Source organism: Sus scrofa, chromosome 17 (assembly GCF_054392235.1).
Source record: "Sus scrofa isolate SSC_HxYL_T2T_F1_AM1 chromosome 17, Sscrofa_HxYL_maternal_Yorkshire_Landrace_v2.0, whole genome shotgun sequence".
Lineage (NCBI taxonomy): Eukaryota > Metazoa > Chordata > Mammalia > Artiodactyla > Suidae > Sus > Sus scrofa.
Window position 1 is genome coordinate 38,327,371 of NC_139399.1, and position 25,352 is coordinate 38,352,722.

General features: G+C 44.0%; 1 protein-coding gene across 2 annotated transcripts in view; it reads right to left on the reverse strand.

The window, feature by feature from the left end:
- Positions 1 to 25,352, reverse strand: part of ABHD12 (abhydrolase domain containing 12, lysophospholipase) — a 58,803-nt gene that overhangs the window by 20,257 nt on the left and 13,194 nt on the right. For both annotated transcript variants that reach the window (XR_014832051.1, XM_021078253.2), the window contains exon 2: positions 2,336 to 2,460. Coding sequence is in view for 1 of the 2 variants with exons in the window: in XM_021078253.2 (XP_020933912.1) it covers positions 2,336 to 2,460 (125 nt within the window). In the remaining variant the exon portion in view is untranslated. The remainder of the gene's footprint in view (positions 1 to 2,335; positions 2,461 to 25,352) is intronic.

The window sequence follows — 25,352 nt, forward strand, 5'->3', positions numbered from 1 at the left end:
CATGAAAGCTATAGTGGGCTGGCTGGCCTTGTGCCTTAACAACAAATAAGTAATTCATACACTAAAGCTAATCTCCAAAAAAGGCCCAAGGCAGTGTGCAGAAGAGCAGTTCTGCACCAAACTCTAAACCAAAACATTCCTTCCCCCCAGGGGTTGGTTCTAGATCCCAGGGCAGAGACTGGGTGTGGTGCCACCCCAACATCCCTGCGGTGGAAGTTGACTTTTAAACTTAAATACTGAAAAGCAAATGGATTTATGTTCACATGTACAGACACAGACAAAAAAGACCAGCAGGAAATAAACAACAATGTTAACACCAATTTTCTCTAAGTTTCATTTTCTTCTTTAAACCATTCATAGCTTTTCAGTTCATGTTTTGTTTTCAGAAAGATTGTGTATTATTTTTTTGTTTATGAAAATACATCTAAAGTAGAATAATGCCTTAAACCATAGAAACTATCCTTCATCTAAAGTTTATCTGATTGATAAATTTAGTTTCAGATAGATTTGCTAGGAACTTAAGAATCAGGAGTTCCCGTTGTGGCTCAGTGGAAACGAATTTGACTAGCATCCATGAGGACACGGGTTTGATCCCTGGCCTCGCTCAGTGGGTTAAGGATCTGGTATTGCCATGAGCTGTGGTATAGGTCACAGATGCAGCTTGGGTCCCTAGTTGCTGTGGCTGTGGTATAGGCCAGCAGCTATAGCTCTGATTCGACTCCTAGGGTGGAAACCTCCATATGCCGAAAGTGTGGCCCTAAAAAGACCAAAAAAAAAAAAAAAAAAAAAAAAAAAGAATATCTTAATCATGTTTGGGAACCCAAAAGATTGTTACACTTCCCTCAGCATTCAAATGGAAACCCACAGCTCATGATTCACATCTTGAGGAGTCAAGAACTGAGGTGGCCCTGAACACAAAGGCACCCCTAGCGGCATGAGATGAAGCTGCCAGTCTCTGCAGGCCAGCCTGCACATGCCACCTCCTCCACAGGGGAGGGGCACAGACAGCTGTGGCACTCCCACTCAGCAGGCATCTCTCTTGGGCGGGGGAGGGTGCCATGAGGCCTGATCAGGAGAACCCAGGAATATTGTGCCCTTTCCCTGGGCAATTGACAGGGCATAATATGAGTCTAAAGTTACCCAAATGATTGTTCTAAAGAAAATCAATTCAACTCAAATATCTGCTGGGACCGCACTGTGTTGCAGCCCAGAGGGCAACAGGGCACCTGCTGCCATGACATGGCCCAAGGTGCCTGGAGGCACCGGAGGCCTGCCACATGGCAAAGCCTCACTGGGCTGACTCTAGGGTCTGCCATCGGGAAATCTGCAGCCTGCGGCTTGTGTTCATGTGTAACCCAAACTCTCTTCTGTGCTAGACAAACTGTGAACAAAGGAACATTTAAAGCCAGAAAAAAAAACTTTCCCAATTTGAGTATGTTGTCAGTTCCATGTCTGTGCTTCCCACAAGCAGCCAAAACTTAAGAGATGATAAATTCCTATGAAGTTCAGCTATGTTTGTTAGAAAAATCAAATGCCTCTTAGGGTGCATTAAGACACCCAAATAAAAAACTTTAGATTTACAAAGCATCAAATATCTCAAATATCAACCTTAGTATTTCTGTTCCTCTTCCCGTTCCTCATTAGAGCAGAAATTCGCTTCTAGAAGCAACATCCACTTTCCTGTGATCAAGTCAATGATAGACTTAATACCCCGAACACACATACCCAGATGCACTACATCTCATAGACATAAAATGACGCTCCTTAATAGGATTATTCCAGCAACCATGTACCTTTCACTTTATAAACCTGATGCATCTACATCTTTCTCCTCCCACTTGCCCAGAAGTAAACACAGAGTATGAAAAATACAACTTGGGTCACAATCCAAGGAATGAGAATATAACACCTCTGAAGCCAGCATACAACTCCACAAAAACTAAAGCATGTGGGGCTTTTTTAAGGGGGGGGAAATTTTTTTAAAGCACCACCCTTTTCAGTGATCACCTCTCCCAAGGACAGTTAACCTCCTAGACTCCGTAAGTTTTGGAGTATCTCCAAACTGACAGCTTCAGAAGACTCACTCTCCTTGTTATCAACATTCCTACCCATCTCAGACGGAGAGATACCCCCAGCCCTGCAGTGGTCACCTGCACACGCAATGCGGATCCTAGGGGCAATGCCCTCAGCACAAACAACTTCAAACTGGGAAGGGGCACAGGGACAATAAAAAGGCCCTATTTCCTGACCTGAGTGGTAAAAATATAAAAACATAAAATCAACATAAAATGAACTCTTAATAAAATTAAAGGGAAAATGGACATATAGCACTTACCAAAATTCAAGAAAATCAGTTTGGCCTGTATCGCAGGACATAGTTTGATAAGAAATGGAATGGCCACATACAACCCCAGGACACAGAGGAGTATCTTCCTTAGCCGGAAGCACAGGCCCTTTCGTCTGCAAGAGAAAAGCAATGAGCAGGTCAGAGGCAGGAGCAATTTTGATACAGCTTATGGACAGCATTGTCAAAACCACTAACCAAGACTCACACCTATCATCTCCAACAAGAACTCCGTTAAGGATAAGAGGAGCCTCCCACCTCTTCTGCCTTTTAATTTGTACTTAGGACTCTCCTGGAAGGATAAAATTTGTTTCCCTTTTTTTTTTTTTTTTTTTTGCTATTTCTTTGGGGCCGCTCCCACGGCATATGGAGGTTCCCAGGCTAGGGGTCTCATCGGAGCTGTAGCCACCAGCCTACGCCAGAGCCTCCAAGCTGCGTCTGCAACCTACACCACAGTTCACGGCAACGCCGGATCCTTAACCCACTGAGCAAGGGCAGGGATCGAACCCTCAACCTCATGGTTCCTAGTCAGATTCGTTAACCACTGCGCCACGATGGGAACTCCAAAATTTGTTTCCTGAAAGCCAAAGAAACAGTCCCATTGATTTCCTACGTGTGCCCTGGGGTCAGAACACAATACAGCCATCAGGTCTCAGACAATGCCCAACCTCAAGTCAGACCAAAGCTGCAACTTCACCCCAGGAGAGTGGCTGCCTCTGGGCCTCTGATAACCTCCTGCAAGCCAGCTTCTGGCAGGAAGCCCAGGAAGCTCGTAGGACAGAACCTTACTGACCAGGTGCCGGGGGGCAGAGCACAGGACTGTGGCTGTCACTACCTGTTCTCATACTTCCACCCACATCCCCACCGGAGGCCCCTTCTCCAGCAATTCATGCCAAATCATCACCCCAGGTCTCAAGACCTTCTAACTCACAACTAGCTCCAAGCTTCCTCATCCTGTTCCTGATCCTCTTTCAAAAAATATGCCCACGGAGTCCCATGGCGAAGCAGAAACAAATCTGATTAGGAACCATAAGGTTGCAGGTTCGACCCCTGGTCTCGCTCAGTGGGTTAAGGATCCAGCGTTGCCTTGAGCTGTGGTGTAGATCCCAGATGTGGCTCAGATCCCATGTTGCTGTGGCTGTGGTATAGGCCGGTGGCTACAGCTCCAATTAGACCCCTAGCCTTGGAACCTCAATATGCTGCAGGTGCAGCCCTAAAAAGACAAAAGACCAAAATAAATAAATAAATAAATAAATAAATCCCAGCCCAGAGATTCTCAAACTTCTTGGACTAAGGGCCTCTCTACAACTAAAAACTTGAGGGGCTCAAACAGCTTCTATTCATATGGTTTACATTTATTACTACTTGTTTTATGAGAAGTTAAATGCAAAAAATTTAAATATCCATTAAGTCATCTAATAATATAAACCATCCATTACATTAATATAATTAATATCTGTTATAAATGATTATATTTTCCAATATAAGAATCTTTTAGGGAGTTCCCGTCTGACAGGTTAACGAATCTGACTGGGAACCATGAGGTTGCGGGTTCGATCCCTGGCCTTGCTCAGTGGGTTAACCATCCGGCATTGCCGAGAGTTGTGGTGTAGGTTGCAGATGTGGCTCGGATCCCCCGTTGCTGTGGCTGTGGCGTAAGCTGGCAGCTACAGCTCTGATTGGACCCCAGCCTGGGAACCTCCATATGCCGCGGGAGCGGCCCTAGAAAAGGCAAAAAAAAAAGACCAAAAAAAAAATTTTTTTTAAATTAAAAAAAAAAAAAAAAGAATCTTTAGTGAGGATATTGGCATAAACACTTTCATAAGTTTCTTTAAGGTGACAGCCTAACAGAAGACAGGACGGTTCTCGCATCTGTTTCTGCATTCAATATGCTTCAAGACCGCACGTCATGTGGCATCTGGAAGGCTCCTGAAACCCCAAGAGAGAACCAAAGTGGAAAAGGTAAACAGCATCTCAGCGTTACCAAGAAATTGCTCTGACCTCAGACAGGCTGAAGGGCCCTGGTGATCCTGTGAGCCTCGAGCACACATGGATGCTGCTGCTAACTCAGCACATCAAGTCCCAACCTCAGTGGGGCTGATATTTATTTCTGGACTGTCTGGAAAACCGTGAACTGCTGACCCATGCAACAGCACAGAAAGATCTCTCAAAAGTCTTATGTTCAGTAAGACACAAAAGATGACATACTATATAATCCAATCTATCCAAAATTCCAAAAGAGGCAAAACTACAGAGAATGGTGATCATCAGGGCTATAAACAGAGGGAAGAAACTGCAAGCAGCACGAGGCAGCTTCTGCAGTAATGGAGACATTCTTTACCTGGACTGTGGTTGTGAACGCAGGACTGGATACATTGATCAATTTTAGCATGTGTACATAATACCTCAATAAAGATGATGACAAATACGCATATCTGACAATGTCATCCATTCACTCATTCATCTGGCTCACGCAGTGGCCCTTACTGAGCACATGGCACCCTTCTGGCAGAGACAATAAGGGTGGCAAAGGAGGCCACCTGCTTCTGTGCTGTGCCCTCTGCTCAGAGGGGCAGACAAAGGCTGTGAGAGAGGCATCTGATGCAGGTGAGCCGACCTGGTCTGGGCTGCCAGGGAAGGGACCACTGCAGAAACACTACCTCAGAAATACAGGAGTTAAATGGATGATGCAGAAGATTTAAAATGGTACCTTAAATTCCATGTAGCCCTACACTTTCACTGAGCAAAGATGAATGATATTGTGGTTAAGGTACTGGCTCCAAAGTCAGATGATCTGGTCCAACATCCAATCTTGTAATCATGGGCAAGTTACTTAACCTGAGACTTGATTTCCTTCCTGAAAGGTGGGAATAAAAATGGTACCCCTTTTGTGGTGCTCCTGGATGGATTATATACTATAATGCAGGTAGAGTGTACCTGTGAGTCCCTGGCTTCTGATCCACAATGTATCTTAGCTGCTATCACCATCTTTGTTCTCACTGCAGAAAAGAGCAGGATCTGGGCACAGTGAATGAATGGCCCTAAAAAATGGAAGCTTGCATGTAATGTGAAAGGTCCAAAGAGACCAAAAAGGACTCAGGACTTTATTCTCAGAGAAATAAAAGAGCCCATAAGAAGAGAAGAACCTGAAATCAAATGCACACCACCAATTGCCTGATGCAAAGCATGTGCTTGCACCCTCTGCTCTGGCCACCCTCGGCCACTCCTGTGTCCCTCACATAACGTGCTCACTGGCCCTCTGGCACCTGCTGTAAGGTGTTCAGGTAGCTTGAGTTTTTATGCTCTGAAAGAAAGGGAAGCGTGTCCACACACAGACTTGTTCAGAAATATTCATGGCAGCTTTATTCAGCCAAAAGCTCAGACAACTCAAACGTCCATCACAGGTTAGTGGATAAACACAGTCTGTTCCTAGCGTGGGATACCACACAGCAACAAACAGGAGCCAACTAATGACACGCGAACCAAGTCTTTTGTAGACAACCTTGATCAGTGAAGGTGGATGAAATGGGCTTGACTAATGACCCATGCTTCAAAACTAACTGGAGACAGTAAAAAGATCAGTGTTGCCAAGGGTTAGGGTGGGGGAAGTAGAGGGATGAATACGTAATGCACAAAGACTTTTTAGGGCAGTGGAACCATCCTGGACAATACTACAACAGTGAGTACATGTCACATTTTTGTTAAAACCCCAAACGGTGAACCCTAATTTAAACTATGGACTGTGGGAGAGAATGAGAAGTCACTGTAGGCTCACTGACTCTAATAAAATGCACCACTGTGATGGGGATGTCAGTAGTGGGGGTGGTTGTATGTGGGAGCAAAAGGTAGGAAACCTCCATGCTTTCTGCTTGGTTTGGCTGTGAACCTGAAACTGCTTTAAAATTAAAAGTTTAAAATAGTCGAACTCACAGAATCAGAGAGTAGGTGGTGGTTATCAGAAAATGCAAGGAGGGAAAAATGGAGAGTTGCTAATCAAATGGAGTAAAGCAAGACGAATAAGCTCTAGAGCTCCATCGTACAACATCGTCCCTAAAGCCCAACACTGCTCTGCACACTTCAAAATTTAAGATGGTGGAATATGTTAAGTATGCTTATGACACTAAGACAAAATGTCTTATGACACTTAAAACCATAAGATAAAATTTTAAAATACTTTATTTTAAAAAGTGAACAATAGGAGTTTCCTGCTGTGGCACAATGGGATGGGTGGCATCTCTGACGCAGGTTCAATCCCTGGCCCAGCCCAGTGGGTTAAAGAATCTGGAGTTGCCACAGCTATGGCATAGGTCACAACTGTGGCTCAGATCTGATCCCTGGCCTGGGAACTCCATATGCCATGGGGCAGCCAACAAAGGAAAATAATTAAAAATAAAAATTAAGAAATTAAAAAGTGGGAGTTCCCATTGTGGCTCAGCAGCTTAAAAATCCAACAGTGTCTATGAGGATTCAGGGTGGATCCCTGCCCCTCAGTGGGTTAAGGATCCAGCACTGCTACAAGCTGTGGCATAGCCCTCAGACGTTGCTTGGATCCAGTGCTGCTGTGGCTGTGGCACAGACCTCGGCTACATCTCTATTTCGACCGCTAATTCCATATATCGCAAGTGTGGCTGTAAAAAAAAATTTTTTAATAATAATTTTTAAAAAGTGAACAACAACAGGAGTTCCCACCATGGCTCAGCGATTAACAACCCTGACTGGCATCCATGAGGATGCGGGTTCAATACCTGGCCTCAGTCAATGGGTTAAGGATCCAGTGTTGCCGTGAGCTGTGGTGTAGGTCGAAGGCGTGGCTCAGATCCAATGCTGCTGTGGCTGTGGCGTAGGCTCCGATTGGACCCCTAGTCTGGGAACCTCCATATGCTGCAGGTGTGGCCCTAAAGAGACAAAAACAAACCAAAAAAAAAAAGTGAACAACAACAACTATAACATTACTCAGAGCTATTAAGTGTTTGGGATCCTCCCGGGGAAACCTGAAGCCCAGGATGAGAAATAAGGACAGTGCAGGAATGCACTTAATGCTTAGTGGTTTTAGATGGAACCAATAGTAAATATTACACTAAAAAATTCACAGCACCAGAAAGAAAACTATTTCGTTTTGAAAACTCAATAGCTCCTAATGTGTTAGAAATCTGGGCGGGGGGGTGGGAGGTCTTTTTAGGGCCACACCCACAGCATATGGAGGTTCCCAGGCTAGGGGTCTAATCGAAGCTACAACTGCTGGCCTAGGCCAGAGCTGCAGCAATGCCAGAGTCTGCGAAAAAAAAAAAGTTCAGGAAAAAAAACCTGATCAAGTAATCCAAGAGTCGTTTTTGAAGAAAAAGCAAAATGTTGCTATGGCGGTGGCTGTGGCTGCCAGCCAGGGAACCCAGGGTGTGGCCCTAAAAAAAAAAAAAAAGTATGAAATGCAGTAAAATGAACTGCCTGAAATCCATTATTTCTTGCATATTAAGTACAGCAATAAAATAATAAAAACTCATGTATTTGGCTAAGGTGGGTTTTTTTTTTTTTTTGTCATGTTTTAGATACTTGCCTAACATGCATGTGTTATAAACAGGAAAATAACAATGGCTAGTTCTGCTTAATGTTTTATGAAACTTTCAGGAATAATCTGAGCATAACTGCTAAGAACAAGTGCAATAGGTTGATTAATTAAACTCTAATGAGTAGATTTTTTAACAATAGCTATGTTGTATTTTTATCTATTTATATCGGCTTTTTTTAGGACAGCACCCACGCACGGCATATGGAAGTCCCCAGGCTAGGGATGAAATCAGAGCTATAGTCGCTGGCCTACGCCACAGCCATGCCAGATCCGAGCTGTGTCTGCGACCTACACCACAGCTCATGACAACGCCAGATCCTTAACCCACTGAGAAAGGCCAGGGTTCAAACCCGAGTCCTCATGGATACTAGTCATATTTGTTTCTGCTGAGTCACAACGGAAACTCTAACAACGGCTATGTTTTACAATATGTCTGCCTAAAAACAGTCTCAAAAATCTTTTTGGTAACTTGCAAGTTTAAAGTTATGCTAAGTAATAAATATTTACTTAAATATCTAACCCATTTCTAAACAAGACATTATACTAAAATATTCATTATTAAGCTTAATTTTTATATGCTTCTTCTGGGTTTTTTTTTTTTGGCTGTACTCACAGCATGTGTAAGTTCTCAGGCCAGGAACTGAACCCACGCCACAGCAGTGACCACAGCCACAGCTGTGACAATGCCAGATCCTTAACCCACCTAACCATCAGGGAACTTCTTGGCTTTTTATTTTTTATACAGTATAGAGAGGCTAAAAATATCTGTTAATAAACATGTTCTTTTTGCTATACTGAAAAACTGTAATATGAGAAAGCATATATCTATATATTCACAAAATTTGCTAATTTGCTACAAAATGTTGGTATATGACAGACAATTCCCAATTGTCTACAATCTAAAAGGTTACTAAGGGTTAAAAAGTATTACCACTATATATGCAAATGAAATTACCATTAATAATAAGGGTAAAGGGAGATAACGTTGCATGAAAATTATGCAAGGACTGTAGGATGTATTTTTTGTTAAGAGAAAAAGAATAAATTTTGTCCTAAAGTAAATAACTGGTTGTTTCACAATGAGGAAAAAAAAGAAAAGAGTAGGGCAAAACCTGAATGGATACAGACAGTTGTAGGTTAGTGGGAAAGGAATTTTATGTTGTATGGTCAAGACTGTCTACAATTGGATGGATATATTTATATGGTTTTTAAACAATGAGCTTAGGGAGTTCTCTTGTCATGAAGCAGGTCAAGGATCTGGCTTTGTCACTGCAGCAGCTTGGGTCACTTCTGTGATGAGGGTTGGATCCCTGGTCCGGGAAATTCCACCAACCATGCGTGTAGCTAAAAAAACTTTTTTTAAAATGAGTTTAATTAAGTATTAACAGTACCCAAATGCAAAACTAAAGTTGAGCTGTCTTACTGTTAAGATGACAAAATTTTCTTAGGCTATAGGTCTGCTCTTAACAAATAAGGGGCTAGGAGTTCCCGTCGTGGCTCAGTGGTTAATGAATCTGACTAGAAACCATGAGGTTGTGGGTTTGATCCCTGGCCTTGCTCAGTGGGTTAAGGATCCGGTGTTGCTGTGAGCTGTGGTGTAGGTTTCAGACGCAGCTCGGATCCCGTGCTGCTGTGGCTGTGGTGTAGGCCAGCGGCTCCAGCTCTGATTAGACCCCTAGGCCTGGGAACCTCCACATGCCGAGAGAACGGCCCTAGAAAAGGCGAAAAGATTTAAAAAAAAAAAAAAAAAGGTTATAAAAAGGTTTTCTGGAGTTCCCGTCGTGGCGCAGTGGTTAACGAATCCGACTAGGAACCATGAGGTTGCGGGTTCGGTCCCTGGCCTTGCTCAGTGGGTTAACGATCAGGCGCTGCCGTGAGCTGTGGTGTAGGTTGCTAAGAAATAGCAACAACAACAACAACAACAACAAAACGACAAAATAAATAAATAAATAAATAAAAATAAAAAATATATATATTAAAAAAAAAGGTTTTCTTTACATTTTAAGTACTCTGCCTAGGAAACAAAGATTTTAAGTCTTATCAGAACACCTTCCTTGGAGTTCCTGTCGTGGCGCAGTGGTTAACGAATCCGACTAGGAACCACGAGGTTGCGGGTTCATTCGTGGCCTTGCTCAGTGGGTTAAGTATCCAGCGTTGCCGTGAGCTGTGGTGTAGGTTGCAGACGCGGCTTGGATCCAGCGTTGCTGCAGCTCTGGCGTAGGCCGGTGGCTACAGCTCTGATTCGACCCCTAGCCTGGGAACCTCCATATGCCGCGGGAGCAGCTCAAGAAATGGCAAAAAGCCAAAAAAAAAAGAGGGGGGGGGGGGATCTGGCATTGCCAAAGCTGTGGCCTAGGTCGGAATTGCCACTCAGATCTGATCCCTGGCCTGGGAACTCCGTATGCCACAGGGCAGCCAAAAAAGGAAACAAACCTAAAGTTAATTTGTTATAACCATGTTACATCCTATAACTAATTTTGAATTCACTGATTGTCACTTTGGTTAGGTAAGTATTGCTTTTTAGTGATCTATGACCCTATTTAGCTAACCCTATTTAGCTAAGAGCGAAAACCTTTTCATGCTTTTGTTTTTGTTTTGTCTTTTTTGCCTTTTCTGGGCCGCTTCCCACGGCATAGGGAGGTTCCCAGGCTAGGGGTCTAATCGGAGCTGTAGCCACCGGCCTACGCCAGAGCCACAGCAACGCGGGGTCCAAGCCAAGCCGCATCTGCGACCCACACCACAGCTCACGGCAACGCCGGATCCTTAACCCACTGAGCAAGGCCAGGGATCGAACCCGCAACCTCATGGTTCCTAGTCGGATTCATTAACCACTGCGCCACAACGGGAACTCCCTTTTCATGTTTTTGACAGCTTTTGGTATTCTGCTTTCCCCAAATCAAATCCTAAAAGAAATCCTGATTTTGAACTGATTCTGGCATTTGCCAGAGGGCACCTGGAATCACAGTTTGTTATTTACTTTGTAAAAAGAGAGATGCTAAAAATAATTAGGCTTGGGAGTTCCCGTCATGGCGCAGTGGTTAACGAATATGACTAGAAACCATGAGATTGCAGGTTCGATCCCTGGCCTTGCTCAGTGGGTTAAGGATCCGGCGTTGCCGTGAGCTGTGGTATAGGTCGCAGATGCAGCTCAGATCCAGCATTGCTGTGGCTCTGGTGTAGGCCGGCAGCTGTAGCTCCGATTAGACCCCTAGCCTGGGAACCTCCATGTGCTGTGCAAGTAGCCCTAGAAAAGACAAAAAAAAAAAAAAAAAAAAAAAAAAATTAGGCTTGGAGTTCTCGTTGTGGCCCAAAAAAGAAATGCATTTACTGGTATATGATATGTACTGGTACAATTCTACAGATAATAATAATTACATTCTTCATTTTAGATTTAAAATGTTACATGTCATAGAAACAAAATTTCCCTGTCAATTGCGTTTTGTTTTTTTTTTTTTTTTTGGTTATGCTCCTAACATTCAGAAGTTCCCGGGCCAGGAATCAAACTCATGCCACAGCAGCAACATGAGCCATGGTGGTGACAATGCTAGCTCCTTAACACACTGAGCCACCAGGGAACTCCCAATGGTTTTCATTTTACACTGATTCTTCTCAGAGTGTTTGCAATAGTTACACGTCAGAGTACAACAAAAAGGGACCATCTCAGACACCCAAAGAACTATGACAGATACTAAAGGGTACAAACTTGTGACAGCACTGCTTAAACTACTTTGAAATCAATCCATTGGACTGAGGAAGGATTTCCAAAACTCTAGGGGAGAAGCCAATAGATTCATGAAAACTACTAACTCAAGATCAAGCAGAACAAGAATTAATTACATAGGAGTGAATGAAATAATCTTGAAGAATGATTTTTTTCATGCCTGTTATTTGCAATATTGATGTTGCCTTAATGCTCTATTATCTAGAATAAGGAATCCCTTTCTCTTTCTTCTTAGGTTGTCTATAATGTGTAACAATTTAGTAGATTATACTTTAGGCAGAAATGAAACATTTATCTTTTTCTCACTACCTGATCCTTCTAGAATTTAGAGACAATGACTGAATATTCTCATTTTCATGGCGATGTAATCACTTGCGTAAGTTCAGTAGGACTCCATCATCCTTGTACAGAATACAATTGGAAACAGTGGTTTATACCCAAGGCTTTGACTGGAATGGCATATTCAAGAATGATGCAGGAGTTCCCTAATGGTCTAGAGGTTGGGGACTCAGTACTGTCACTGCTGTTCCATCCATGGCCCAGGAACTTCTACATGCCATGGGAGAGGCCAAAAAAAAGAATGATGTATTGAGGTAGACAGCTTTAAGGAAATAAGGTTGTCTTTATGGAACCACAGCTTAGAAACCCCTCTTGGAAAAACAGTCCTGGTACCTAAGGACTTAGGTTCCCAGCCTTACTAACAGGTCACTTCCTAGAAGGTCTAAAAACTGTAGGATATTTTGAGGACTTCAAGAAGACAGGAAAATTTGGAGTTCCCATTGTGGCTCAGAGGTAAATGAACCCAACTAGAATCCATGAGGACATGGGTTCGATCCCTGGCCTCACTCAGCAGGTTAAGGATCCGGCATTGCCATGAGCTATGGTGTAGGTTTCAGACGCGGCTTGGATCCTGAGTTGCTGTGGCTCTGGCGTAGGCCAGTGGCTACAGCTCTGATTCGACTCCTAGGCCTGGGAACCTCCATGTGCCACGGTATGGCTCCAAAAAGTCAAAAGACTAAAAAAAATAAACAAATAAAAAATAAAAAGACAGGAAAATTCATCCAAATCTATGGCTGTGGCCTGCAGCTGCAGATCCAATTCGACCCACAGCCCAGGAACTTCCATATGCCACAGGTGCGGTCCTAAAGATTTAGCAAAAAAAAAATAAAGTCTAGTCTGAGATTTCTCATAAAATGTTCTAGTAAAGCAATCTTTTAAGGGGCCTATGTGATCAACTGGCATTCTTACTGTGCTGTAAGTGATTAGGCCACATCTAATTTTTTTGGTAAAAAAAAATAATAATCTTACTTTGAGTAAGAAGGACACGACCGTGAAGAGAAATTTTAAATTTCAAAGGAAAACTGGGGAGTTCTCTTTGTGGCTCAGCAGTAACAAACCCAACTAGTATCCATGAGGTTGCAGGTTCAATCTAGGGCCCTGCCTAGAGGGTTAAGGATCTGGGTTGCCATGAGCTGTGGTGTAGGTCGCAGATGCAGCTCAGATCTGGCGTGGCTATGGTGTAGGCCAGCAGCTGCAGCTCTGATTCAACCCCTAGCCTGGGAACTCTCATATGCCATGGGTTAGGCCTAAAAAGCAAAAAAAGAAAACTGAAACTGTAACACATTCTTGTGGGTTATTCTAGTCCTGCACATTATCTTTGAGGTTTTATCATCTGTAAACTGGCCTAGATCCTGCTCTCTTGCACATTTTATTGCCTTTACCAAATTCTTAATCTTTGGGTCTCCTTCAACATCTGGTTATAACACTCCAAATGAACCTTTCAGTTTTCTTCCCACCCTCCTGATTCGAGGTGACAGGAAACTATGACCTGACAGCCCAGATCCTTACAGGGGAAGCCAGGCTGTTGTGCAGCTGCCCCTTCCCCAAGGATCTGAAAAATCTTGCAAGCTGATCATCCTGACGTAAACCTCAAATGGCTTTACCACACCAGACCACATATGGGATGTCATCACCAAAGATGTTCAGGCTGCAACCTAGGAAACCTGTGCTACTGTCATTGCCATCCTCACCCCACCACTTCCTTCACGTTTAAGTCTTCTCAACTGACGCCCTCTGGGCTCAGAAACTGGGTTTAGAATCTGCTCCAGCCATTAATCTCTGTTTTTCTGTGGCCTCGGTTCTAATCTCAGGTCCTCTCTCCCACTTCCTCAGCCCAGTCTTCACTGTAGCAACCAGTAGCTCCTTGCTCCTGACACTTCTTGAAAAGTTCCAAGTGGGGGAAATAATAACCCACCCAAAATGGTCTAAATTACTTCAAAGTGAAAACATTTGACCTCTAAAAGATACAGAAAGCAGTCCCATCTGAAAGTCCCTCCTCTGCCTCGAGCAGAGCTTTAGGAGAGCAGCTGCACCCACCGCCCGGGGGAGTTCTCCAGTTCAATCTGGCGGTGCCTGACCTTGGGCACAGGACATCCAAAGAACCTGTGTCGACACAGCCTTACCAGAGCCTTCCGCCCTATACAGCCCTAACCCTGTCCCTCCCCTCAGTGAAAATGGTCCATAAGCATTTCCCTCTGACTATTTGGGGGGCTACTCTCTTGACAGAGCACCCCTACGCATACAGAGTACAGTAAACTTCTCTCCTGTTATCTGTTGGTTGTCAGCTACTTCAGATAGAAAGTGGTGCAGGAAAGCTGCTCCTGCCGGTAGCAGCATGGTTGGGTCTGCCCTCTGTCTTCTCCTACGCAATGAACTCCCTCCAGCAGCAAATGGATTTACATCTTTGTCTCCTGCTATCTACCTTAAGGCCACACCTATAGACTGTGCTCAGTGAACATTCCAATGAGGAATTACTGCTCCTTGATCATAAACACAGAAGAGTACCACCAGAACCACCACCGACTTCTCTGGAATCCCATTACACTTAGAGCTCCAATTTTTTTTTTCTGTTTCATAGTTTGTGTCTTCAATCAAGCAACCTCACTGAAAGTTACTCTGGTTGACAGTCACTTGGTTGTGAATGAGAATCTTCTAAGGAATTTATAAAATATCAATGACTGGAGCTTGCTTCAGAAATTCTAGTTTTACTGGTCTAAAGAATGACCTTGCCATTTGGCACTGTGCCATGACTTTTACTACCTTTTTTAAAACTACTCACAGAATGTAAGACAGTGCAGACACACAGGTCAACTACTACATTTGTGTATTATTATTATTATTATTATTTGCTTTTTTTGGGGGGGGCCGCAGGTACGGCATGTGCAAGTTCCCAGGGTAGGGGCTGAATTGGAGCCGCAGCTCCTGGCCTACACCATAGTCACAGCAAGGCAGGATCTGCGCCCCATTCGCAACCTACACCACAGCTCACGGTAACGCCAGATGCTTAACCCACTGAGCAAAGCCAGGGATCACACCCGCAACCTCATGGTCACTAGTCAGGTTCATTTCCGCTGCGCCACGATGGAAACTCCAAGTTTTTCTTCTTTTTTTTTTTTTTTAGTGGCCACATCTGTGGCATATGGAAGTTCCCGGGACGGGGACTGAATCTGAGCTGCAGCTGTGGCAACACAGAATCCTTTAACCCACTTCACCAGGCCAGGGATTGAATCTGTGCCTCCATAGTGACCCAAGCTGCTGCAGCTGGATTCCTAACCCTCTGTGCCAATTCTCAGTGGAACTTCTTTGTGTATTAATCTGACAGGCTAAGTGAGAAGACTTCCAGTTAGGAGGCTACCTGTATCTCTCAAGCTCAGGATACAGTTTTCTCAGAAGCTGTGGTTCAGATTTGATTTCTGGCCTGGGAATTTCTATATGCCTCAGGTGCAGCCAAAAAAGAAAAAACAAACCAAAAAACAACAGTGCCTCCCAAACTGAAAGGGAGAAATGACCCCAGGTCATCCCCCCATAGTAACTCCTGTTCCAGGCACTGGGCACTGTAGAGACTTCACTTCTCACAGGCCCCTGCGGAGCAGCTGGCACAAGACCCCCTTAAACAATAAACACTCAGCACGTGCATGATTCTCTATGAAGCACAGCCTGTCTGCTTCCAGATAAAGGTTTCCCAGACACTGCTTTGATACCCAATGGCTTCAGATTGCTGGGAACTGGCCACCCTCTCTTCCCTGGAAGTAGCATCTCACCCTGGAAGTGGCATCTGCCACCATGGACCCACACCCCTCTTGAGCACCAGGACCAGCTCTTCTGGCACAACCTGGGGACCAACTCCACCTGCATGAGCCCCTGGTGGGCAAGCCCCAAATGCACTAAGACAGGAACACATACTCCTAGGCAGAAGGGCTGCAGTTCTGGGAAAATGTGTGAGAATCAGGAGGCAAGCACAGGAATGGCACCTGCTTCCCCTCTGGCCTCTGGATTGATACTGATTTGCTTTTTTGAAAACTTACTGTTCCCAAGGTAGATGTTTAAACAACCTGCCTGATTCCTCTACCAGGGAAAGGAAGAGAATATTGGATGAAGACTCAGAGCAAGGCCCCGCCCAGTAAAACAGGCCCTTAGGCAGTTGGGAGCACCTGGGAAGTGCAAGGCATGGAACTTCCAAAGCTGGGTTCCTCATGGCAGTGGAGACAGAGCAGGCCTGCCACTCCTCACAGCTGAGACTCCAGGGCAAATCAATTCTCTGAGCCTCAGTCTCCTCAACTCTAATGGAATCTACCTGCTGAGTCCAAGAGCAAGGAAGAGGAACGCTCAGCATGTGGAGAAGGATGGTTGCGTGACCTGGCTGGTGGGAAGCAAAAAACATTCTGGCTCTGTCCAGCCCTGTTTGGCTAAACTATCCAGCTGAGCTCCAATTTCCTGCTCTAGTATCTTAAATTACAATTACTTTTTAACCACACTGGTGCTTAAAAGCAGTAGTGTGATGTTTCAGAAAGGACTCAAGTAATGCCACGTGCAATGTCAGATGGGAAGCTAAGCATTAAGCAGGGGCACGGCTGTGGCAGGGCTGCCAGTCTGTCAGACGTGGACCTCTCCCAGCCCTGGCAGCTCACAGTTGGACCCACCTCACTTCTACAGCCCAGGGCCTGAGGACATTTAAACTTTCTAGCTTCCCAACTCCAATAATTTTTTTTTTCTTCTCTCTGGGGCCTCATCCACGGCATATGGAGATTCCCGGGCTAGGAGTCCAGTAGGAGCTGTTGCTGCTGGCCTACGCCACAGCCACAGCCACGCCAGATCTGAGCGGGATCTGCGACCTACACCACAGTTCATAGCAATGCTGGATCCTTAGCCCACTGAGCAAGGACAGAGTTCGAACCTAGTTGGGTTTGTTAACTGCAGAGCCACGACAGGAACTACCAGTAATATTTTTAATTATAAGAGAATTTTAAATTTTTTTCTCTTTATGCTTTCTTCTTCTATGGGAAGACATTCTTCTCTGATCTTGAGACTGGATAAATATTCCAATTTTGGAGTTCCCATTGTGGCTCAGTGGAAACAAACCCGACTAGTATCCATGAGGAAGCAGATTTGATCCCTGGTCTCATTCAGTGGGTTAAGGCTCCAGTGTTGCCGTGAGCTGTGGTGTAGGTCCCAGACTCGGCATGGATCTGGTGTTGCTGTGGCTGTGGTGTAGGCTGACAGCTACAGCTCCAACTGGACCCCTAGCCTGGGAACTTCCATATGTCATGGGTATGGCCCTAAAAAGATTAAAAAACAAAACAAAACAAAACAAAAAACTACCACCACCAAATCCGACAGCCTGAGCTTATTTCTTGCTCTTGCTGTGTGTCCAGCACAGATCAGCAGGGGTTCCACTAATCCTAGCTGCTCAGAAACCTGTCAGCAAGCACCATTGCTTCATGATGTCACCATCTCCACAAATGGCACTAGGAAAAAAGGCATGGAAAGCCACAAATCTGCTATGAAATGCTTCTACCTAGAGAGTCACATGTCACGCCTTCTGACCATGGACCACATCTTGCTTCAAATGGGCAAGGCCCAGAACTGGAAATTCAGCAAGCGGTAATGACAAGCACAAGGGTGAGACAGCTACATCTGAGAGCAAAACATTTACAAAATGGATAAAGGAAGCTACTTCACAACTTCACACTGGAGAAACTTGCTTTTTAAGAAAGCCCTAGGTAAATTTCTTAACAAAGGACTATTTTTAGATGCAAGTGAATTTGCCCCCCCCCCCACCCCGCCGCTTCCTATCTGAGAAGCCTCAAGCTTCTGGGTTCTTTATTAAAGGAGTGAACACTGGCACCACGAAATCTCTACTTAGCCTGATTACAGCTGCTTAGGACATGCTCACCTCCCATGGCCAAGGTACACAGTGTTGATGACATGGGGGTCCCTGATAACAAAGACTTTTCAGAAAGTCAAAGGGGCCAACCAAGCTGGCTCCATAGTCATTTTCCTCTGAGTCCTAGCTCCCCCATGGCTCTGCAGCAGGTGCACAGACCTTGCCAGCTTCCACAAGGTGGCTGTGCCAAGCCAACTAGGAGGTCCCAGAGGAGGCCACCTACCTGAGGGGGCAGGCTTGTGAGCTCAGGAGCCCACTCCTCAGCACCTTGCTGTGGTCATTAATGTGGTCAGAAAAGAAAGTGACATGTTGGTTAATTCACTGGTTTCCAGCAATTGCCCAATATTTTCAACCCATATTTCCCTGTTCTAACAGTCAAGATGTGTAAAAGAGACAGCCCTAACAGGAGGGAGGCACAGTGGTTAGAAGGCAGGCCCTAGAACCCACAGCTCTGGCTTCTGTTGCTGTGTGACCCTGGGCAAACTACATAACTATCTGTGCCTTGATTTCTTCGTCTGTGAAACAGGGTGCCTTGTGAGGTAGTTTAAAGCATTTAAGGTGCTGAAGAGAATGGTATCTGGTACAAACCACTTAATGCTATTTGTACTAATTCTCCCTGCGTCAACCTTTATGGTGCTCCGCTTTTCTTTCTCTTCATTCTTTTGGACTGTTCTGACTCTATCACACTCCTTCATTTTCCTTGCCCCCCATCATCAGCAAACTTGCTAGATGCTATTTCTGAAAGACAATTGAGTATCCAGAATACAAAAGGGCTGCTTTAAAAGCTCAGGAAATACAGGAGTTCCCATCTTGGCACAGTGGAAACAAATCCAACTAGGAACCATGAGGTTGCGGATTCGATCCCTGGCCTTGCTCAGTGGGTTAAAGATGGGCATTGCCCTGAGCTGTGGTGATAGGTTGCAGATGTGGATTGGATCCTGCGTTGCTGTGGCTGTGGTGTAAGCAACCAGCTACAGCTCCAATTAGACCCCTAGCCTAGCAATCTCCATATGCCGCAGGTGCGGCCCTAAAAAGACAAAAAGACCAAAACAAACAAACAAAAAAAGCTTAGCAAATATAGTCTTCCTGCTGTTGAAGGACTGCAGCCCAAGACCCTGAGTGTAGCCTTGGCTCTTAACAAAGATTCCCCTCAGCAACACATACATTTAAAAAAGGTGAATGCCACTGAAATATACACTTAAAAAAGGTTAAAGTGGTAAATTTTGCTATGTATATTCTACCACAATAACTTTATTTAATGGCTGTCTCATTTGGGAAATTATTAAAACTCCCTTTTTGGGAGTTCTCATCATGGCTCAGCAGTAACGAACCCGACTAGTATCCATGAGGATGCGGGTTCAATCCCTGGCCCTGCTCAGTGGGTTAAGGATTTGGCATTGCCATGAGCTGTGGTGTAGGTCACAGACATGACTCAGATCCTGCGTTGCTGTGGCTGTGGCGCAGGCAGGCTGCTGTAGCTCCAATTCAACCCCTAGCCTGGGAGCTTCCATATGCCATGGGTGTGGCCCTAAAGAGACAAAAAAAAAAAAAAAAAAAGACAAAAAAAAACCCTTCCCTTTTTGGAGTTCCATGTGGATCAGCAGGTTAAGGGTCCAACATTGTCTCTCTGAGGATGTGGGTTCAATCCCTAGCCTCACTCAGGGGTTAAGGATCCAATGCTGCCACCAGCTTCAGCATAAGTTGCAGATGCAGCTTGGATCCAGTATTGCCAAAAGCTGTGGTATAGGCCTCAGCTGCAGCTCTGATTCGACCCCTAGCCCAGGAACTTCCATATGCCACACAGGTACGGCTGTAAGAAGAAAAAAAAAACCCACTAAACTCCCTTTTCACAAGAAGCATTCTGTTTGTGTAGAACGAGAATTGTTGGTAGGAGACCACACCAATTTCTAAGCAAACCAGAAAACACCCTAACAAGTAGAAATTACCTCCTTCGCAGTGTTATTTTCTTTCTTTCTTTCTTTTTTGGTCTTTTGTCTTTTTAGGGCCACACCCACGACATACGGATGTTCCCAGGCTAGGGGTCAAATCAAAGCTACAGCTACCTGCCTACATCACAGCCGCAGCAACGCTGGATCCTTAACCCACTGAGCGAGGCCAGGGATCAAACCTGCAACCTCATGGTTCCTAGTCAGATTCATTTCCGCTGCTCCACACTGGGAACTCCTACAGTGTTATTTTCATAGCAAAAACCTATCTGAGAAAACTGTTAACACTCCCATTTTAGAGATATGGAAACTAAGCTCACTATTATTAAATCATCCACTCAAGGTAAGGCCACAACTGAGAGTGGGTCTACACTATCTAAAGGAACTAGAAAAAGAAGAACAAACAAACCTCAAAGTTAGTAAAAGGAAAGACACAATAAAAATCAAGGAAGAAATAAATTAGAGACAAAAAAAGAGAAAAAGAAAAAAGAAAAACACACATATAATAGAAAATATCAATGAAACTAAGAGCTGGTTCTTTGAAAACACGAACAAAATTGACAAACTTTGGCCAGATTCACCAAGGAAAAGTGAAAACCCAAATAAAGTCAGAAGCAAAAGTTATAAATGACACCAAAGAAATACAAAGGATCATAAGAGATTACTATAATTACATAGCAATAATATGGACAACCCAGTACAAATGGGTAAATTCTTAGAAACACACAATCCCCTAAGACTGAATCAGGAAAAAAACAGAAAATATGAACAGAGTGATTACCACTCATGAACTTAAATCAGTAACTTAAAAACAACCCGTGATCAGACAGATTTACACGTAAACTCTACCAAACATTCAAAGAAGAATTAATATCTTTCTTTCTCAAATTACTCCCAAAAAAAAAAAAAAAAAAGGAAGAGGAAGGAATGCTTCCAAACTCATTCTATAAGGCCAGCATCCCCTGATACCAAAACCAGATGAAGACACTATGAAAAAAGGAAAATAAAGGGCCAATATCCCTGATGAACATAGATGCAAAAATCCTCAAAAAAAAATTAGCAAAATGAATTCAACAATGCATTAAAAAAAGATCATACACCATAATTAAGTGGGATTTATCCAGGGATGCAAGGATATTTCAATATCCAGAAATCAGTGATAAACACCACATAACAAATTGAAAAGTAAAAATCATATCATCTCAATAGACGCAGAAAAAGCTTTTGACAAAATCCAACATCCATTTATGATAAAAACTTTAAAGAAGGTCAGTACAGAGGGAACATACTTCAACATAACAAAGGCCGTATATGACAAACCTATGCCATCATACAATAAGGGGAAATGCTTTCAGCTTTTCTGATCTTCTGTTCTGATCTTGTTCTAATATCAGAACAAGTCAAGGATGCCCACTCACCATTTTTATTCAACATAGTATTGGAAGTCCTGGCCACAGCAATCAGACAAGAAAAAGACATAAAAAGAAAGGCAGAAGTAAAACTGTCACTGTCGGAGTTCCTGTCGTGGCTCAGTGGTTAACGAATCCAACTAGGAACCATGAGGTTGCGGGTTCAATCCCTGGCCTTGCTGAGTGGGTTAAGGATCGGGTGTTTCCGAGAGCTGTGGTGTAGATTGCAGACACAGCTCGGATCCCACATTGCTGTGGCTCTGGCATAGGGTGGCGGCTACAGCTCCAATTAGATCCCTAGCCTGGGAACCTCCATATGCCGTGGGAAGCAGCCCTAGAAAAGGTAAAAAGACAAAAAGACAAAAATAAATAAATAAAACTGTCACTGTCTGCAGATGACATGACACTATATATAGAAAATCCCAATGATATCACCATAAAACTATCAGAACTCACCAATGAGTTCAGTTAAGCTGCAGGAAAGACAAAAGAATACCAATCTGTTGTATTTCTATACATAAAAATGAACTATCCAAATGTGTTAATAAAACAACCCCATTTACAACTGCATCAAAAAGAATAAACTATCTGGGAAAAACCTAACCAAGAAAGTAAAAGATCTGTACTCAGAAAGCTATAAGACACTGATAGGAGTTCCAGTCATGGCACAGTGGTTAACAAATCTGACTAGGAACCATGAGGCTGCAGGTTGAGCTGTGAGCTTTGGTGTGGGTCACAGACGCAGCTCAGATCCTGCATTGCTGTGGCTCTGGTGTAGGCCAGCGGCTGAGGCGCAAATTAGACCCCTAGCCTGGGAACCTCCATATGCCGAAGGAGTGGCCCTAGAAAAGGCAAAAAGACAAAAGAGAAAGAAAAAAGAAAAAAAGAAAGCTATAAGACACTGATAATAGAAACAAATAAAAGGAAAGCTATATCATGCTCATGGTTTGGAAGAATACAAAGCCAATACACAGATTCAGTGCAATCCCTATCAAAATTCAATAACACTTTTCACAGAAATAGAGTAAATAATGCTAAAGTTTGTATGGAAAAACAAAAGACTCCCAAATCACCAAAATAATCTTAAGAAGAACAAAGCTAGAGGTATCATGCTGCATGATTTCAAACTATACTACAAAGCTATACTAATAAAAACAGAATGGTACTGATGCAAAAACAGACACATGGATTGATGGTACAGAATAACAAACCCAGAAATAAACCCACACTACATGGTCAACTAATCTATGACAAAGGAGGCAAGAATATATGATGGGAGGAAAGACAGCCTCTTCAATAAATGGTGCTGGGAAAACTGGACAACTATATGCAAAAGAACTGAACAGGAATACTTTCTCATACCACATACAAAAATATTTTTAATTTTTTTGTCTTTTTTTGTAGAGTCACACCTGTGGCATATATAAGTTCCTAGGCTAAGGGTCGAATTGAGCTGTAGCTGCCAGCCTTCACCATAGCCACAGCAATGAGGGAACTGAGCCTCATCTGCAACCTACACCACAGCTCACGGCCACGCTGGATCGTTAACCCACTGAGCAAGGCCAGGGACCGAACCCGCATTCTCATGGATACTAGTTGGGTTTGTTACCGTTGAGCCACAATGGGAACTCTCATATACAAAAATAAATTCAAAATGGATTAAAGACTTAAATGTAAGACCTGAAACCATAATCTTCTAAAAGAAAACAGAGGCAGTGTACTTACTGACATCAGTCTTAGCTTATATATAAAATACATATAAATGTATATATACCTTCAGGCAAGGGAATCAAAAGTAAAAAATAAATGAGACTACATCAAACTAAAAAGTTTTTGCATAGTGAAGGAAACTATCGACAACAACGCAGCCTACTGAATGGGAGAAGATATTTGCAGGCATTATATTTAATGAGGGGTTGATATCCAATATATAGAATTCATACAACTCAACATCAAAAAACAAACAACCAATTAAAAAAATGGGTCAGGCGCCCCATCGTAGCTCAATTGAAACAAATCTAACTAGGAACCATGAGGTTGCGGGTTCGATCCCAGGCCTCGCTCAGTGGGTTAAGGATCTGGTATTGCTGTGGCTGTGGCATAGGCCAGCAGCTGTAGCTCCAACTGAACCCCAACCTAGGAACCTCCATATGCCACAGGTGTGGCCCTAAAAAGCAAAAAAAAAAAGGGGGGGGGGTGTCAGAGGAACCAAATGTTTTCCGGAGAAAATATACAGATGGCCAACAGACACATGAAAACATGCATCATGGTCACATCACCAATCATCACATAAATGAAAATGAAAACCTCACATCTGTCAGAAAACTATCATCAAAGACAACAAAGGGAATTCCCATTGTGGCTCAGCGGTAACAAACCCAACTAGTACTCATGAGGACTCAGGTTCAATCCCTGGGCCCACTCAGTGGGTTAAGGATCCAGCATTGCCATGAGCTGGGGTGTAGGTCACAGACTCGGCCTGGATCCAGTATTGCTGTGGCTGTGATGTAGGCTGGCAGCTGTAGCTCCAATTCAACCCCTAGGCTGGGAGCTTTCATATGCCCCAGGGGCAGCCCTAAAAAAAATAATAATAATAAAGGCAAAAACAACAACAACAACAACAAATAGGAGTTCACACTGTGGCACAAGAGATCAACACTGTCTCTGCAGCAGGATGCGGGTTTGATCTCCAGCCCGGCACAGTGGGTTAAGGATGCAGTGTTGTTGCAGCTGTGGCATAGGTCGAAATTCTGGCTCAGATGAGTTCCCTGGCCCAGGAATTCCATTAAGCTGCAGGACAGCCAAAAAAGAAAAGGAAAAAAAAAAAAAGATAACAAGTAACAAGTGAACAAAGAAAATGTGATAGCACACACACACACACACACACACACACACACACGGAATGTGACTTAGCCACTAAAAAGAAAAAGAAACAAAAAATCTTGTCATTTGCAAACAAAATAGGTGGATCTGAAGGTATTATACTAAGTGAGATAAGTCAGACCAAGAAAGACAAATACTGTAAATAAATACATACTACATACATACATACATACATACATACATACATACATACATACAAATATTGTAGCTCCAATTCAACCCCTAGCCTGGGAACTTCCACATTCTGCAAATGAAGCCCAAAATGCGAAATAAAATTACAACTTTGTAGGGTGACAGATGGTAATGACTTAGCATGGTGATCATTTTGTAATACATCAAAATATTGACTCACTATGTTGGACACCTAAAACTAATACAGGAGGTCAATTATACCTCATTTATAAGGTAAGAGGGAGGAGTTCCCATCGTGGCACAGCAGAAACAAATCCAACTAGGAACCATGAGGTTGAAGGTTCGATCTCTGGCCTCAATGAGTGGGTTAAGGATCTGGTGTTGCTTGTGAGCTGTGTGTGGGTCGCAGACACACCTCGGATCCTGCGTTGCTGTGGCTGTGGTGTAGGCCAGCAGCTGCAGCTCCAACTGGACCCTTAGCTTGGGAAGCTCCTAAGGCATCCCCCCCCCAAAAAAAAGGAAGAAAAGAACAATATCACAGAAGCTCTCCCACAGGAGTGAGAGTTCAAAACTTCACATCAGGTTCCCCAGCCTGGAGATCTGGCATTTTGGGGAGGAGCCCCCCTGGAGCATTTGGTGTTGAGAGCCAGCAGGGCTTTCACTCGGGAGCTCAATAGGACTGGGGGAAACAGAGACTCCACTCCTGGAGAACACACACAGGATCTCATGTGCACCAGGTCCTAGGGCAAAGCAGGGACTCCATAAGAATCTGGGTCAGACCAACCTACAGGTATTGGAGTGTCTCCTAGGAAAGCAGGAGGCAGCTGTGGCTCACTGTGGGGGCAGGATGTTGGAGGCAGAGATCCCAGGGAATAATCATTGGCATGAGCTCCATGGAGGCCGCCATTTTTGAAATGTCTGCCCCCGCCACCCCTACCCCTCAGCCATCAGGGCCGAGAAGCCCCAGACCAAACAGAAAACAGGGTGGGAACAGAGCCCCACTCATCAGCAAAGAGTCTGCCTAAAGTCCTTCCAGGCACACAGCCACCTGTAATCACACCTAGAGACAAAGCCCACCTACCAGAGGGACAAGACTCAGCTTCATCTACCAGTGGGCAGGTACCTCTCCCT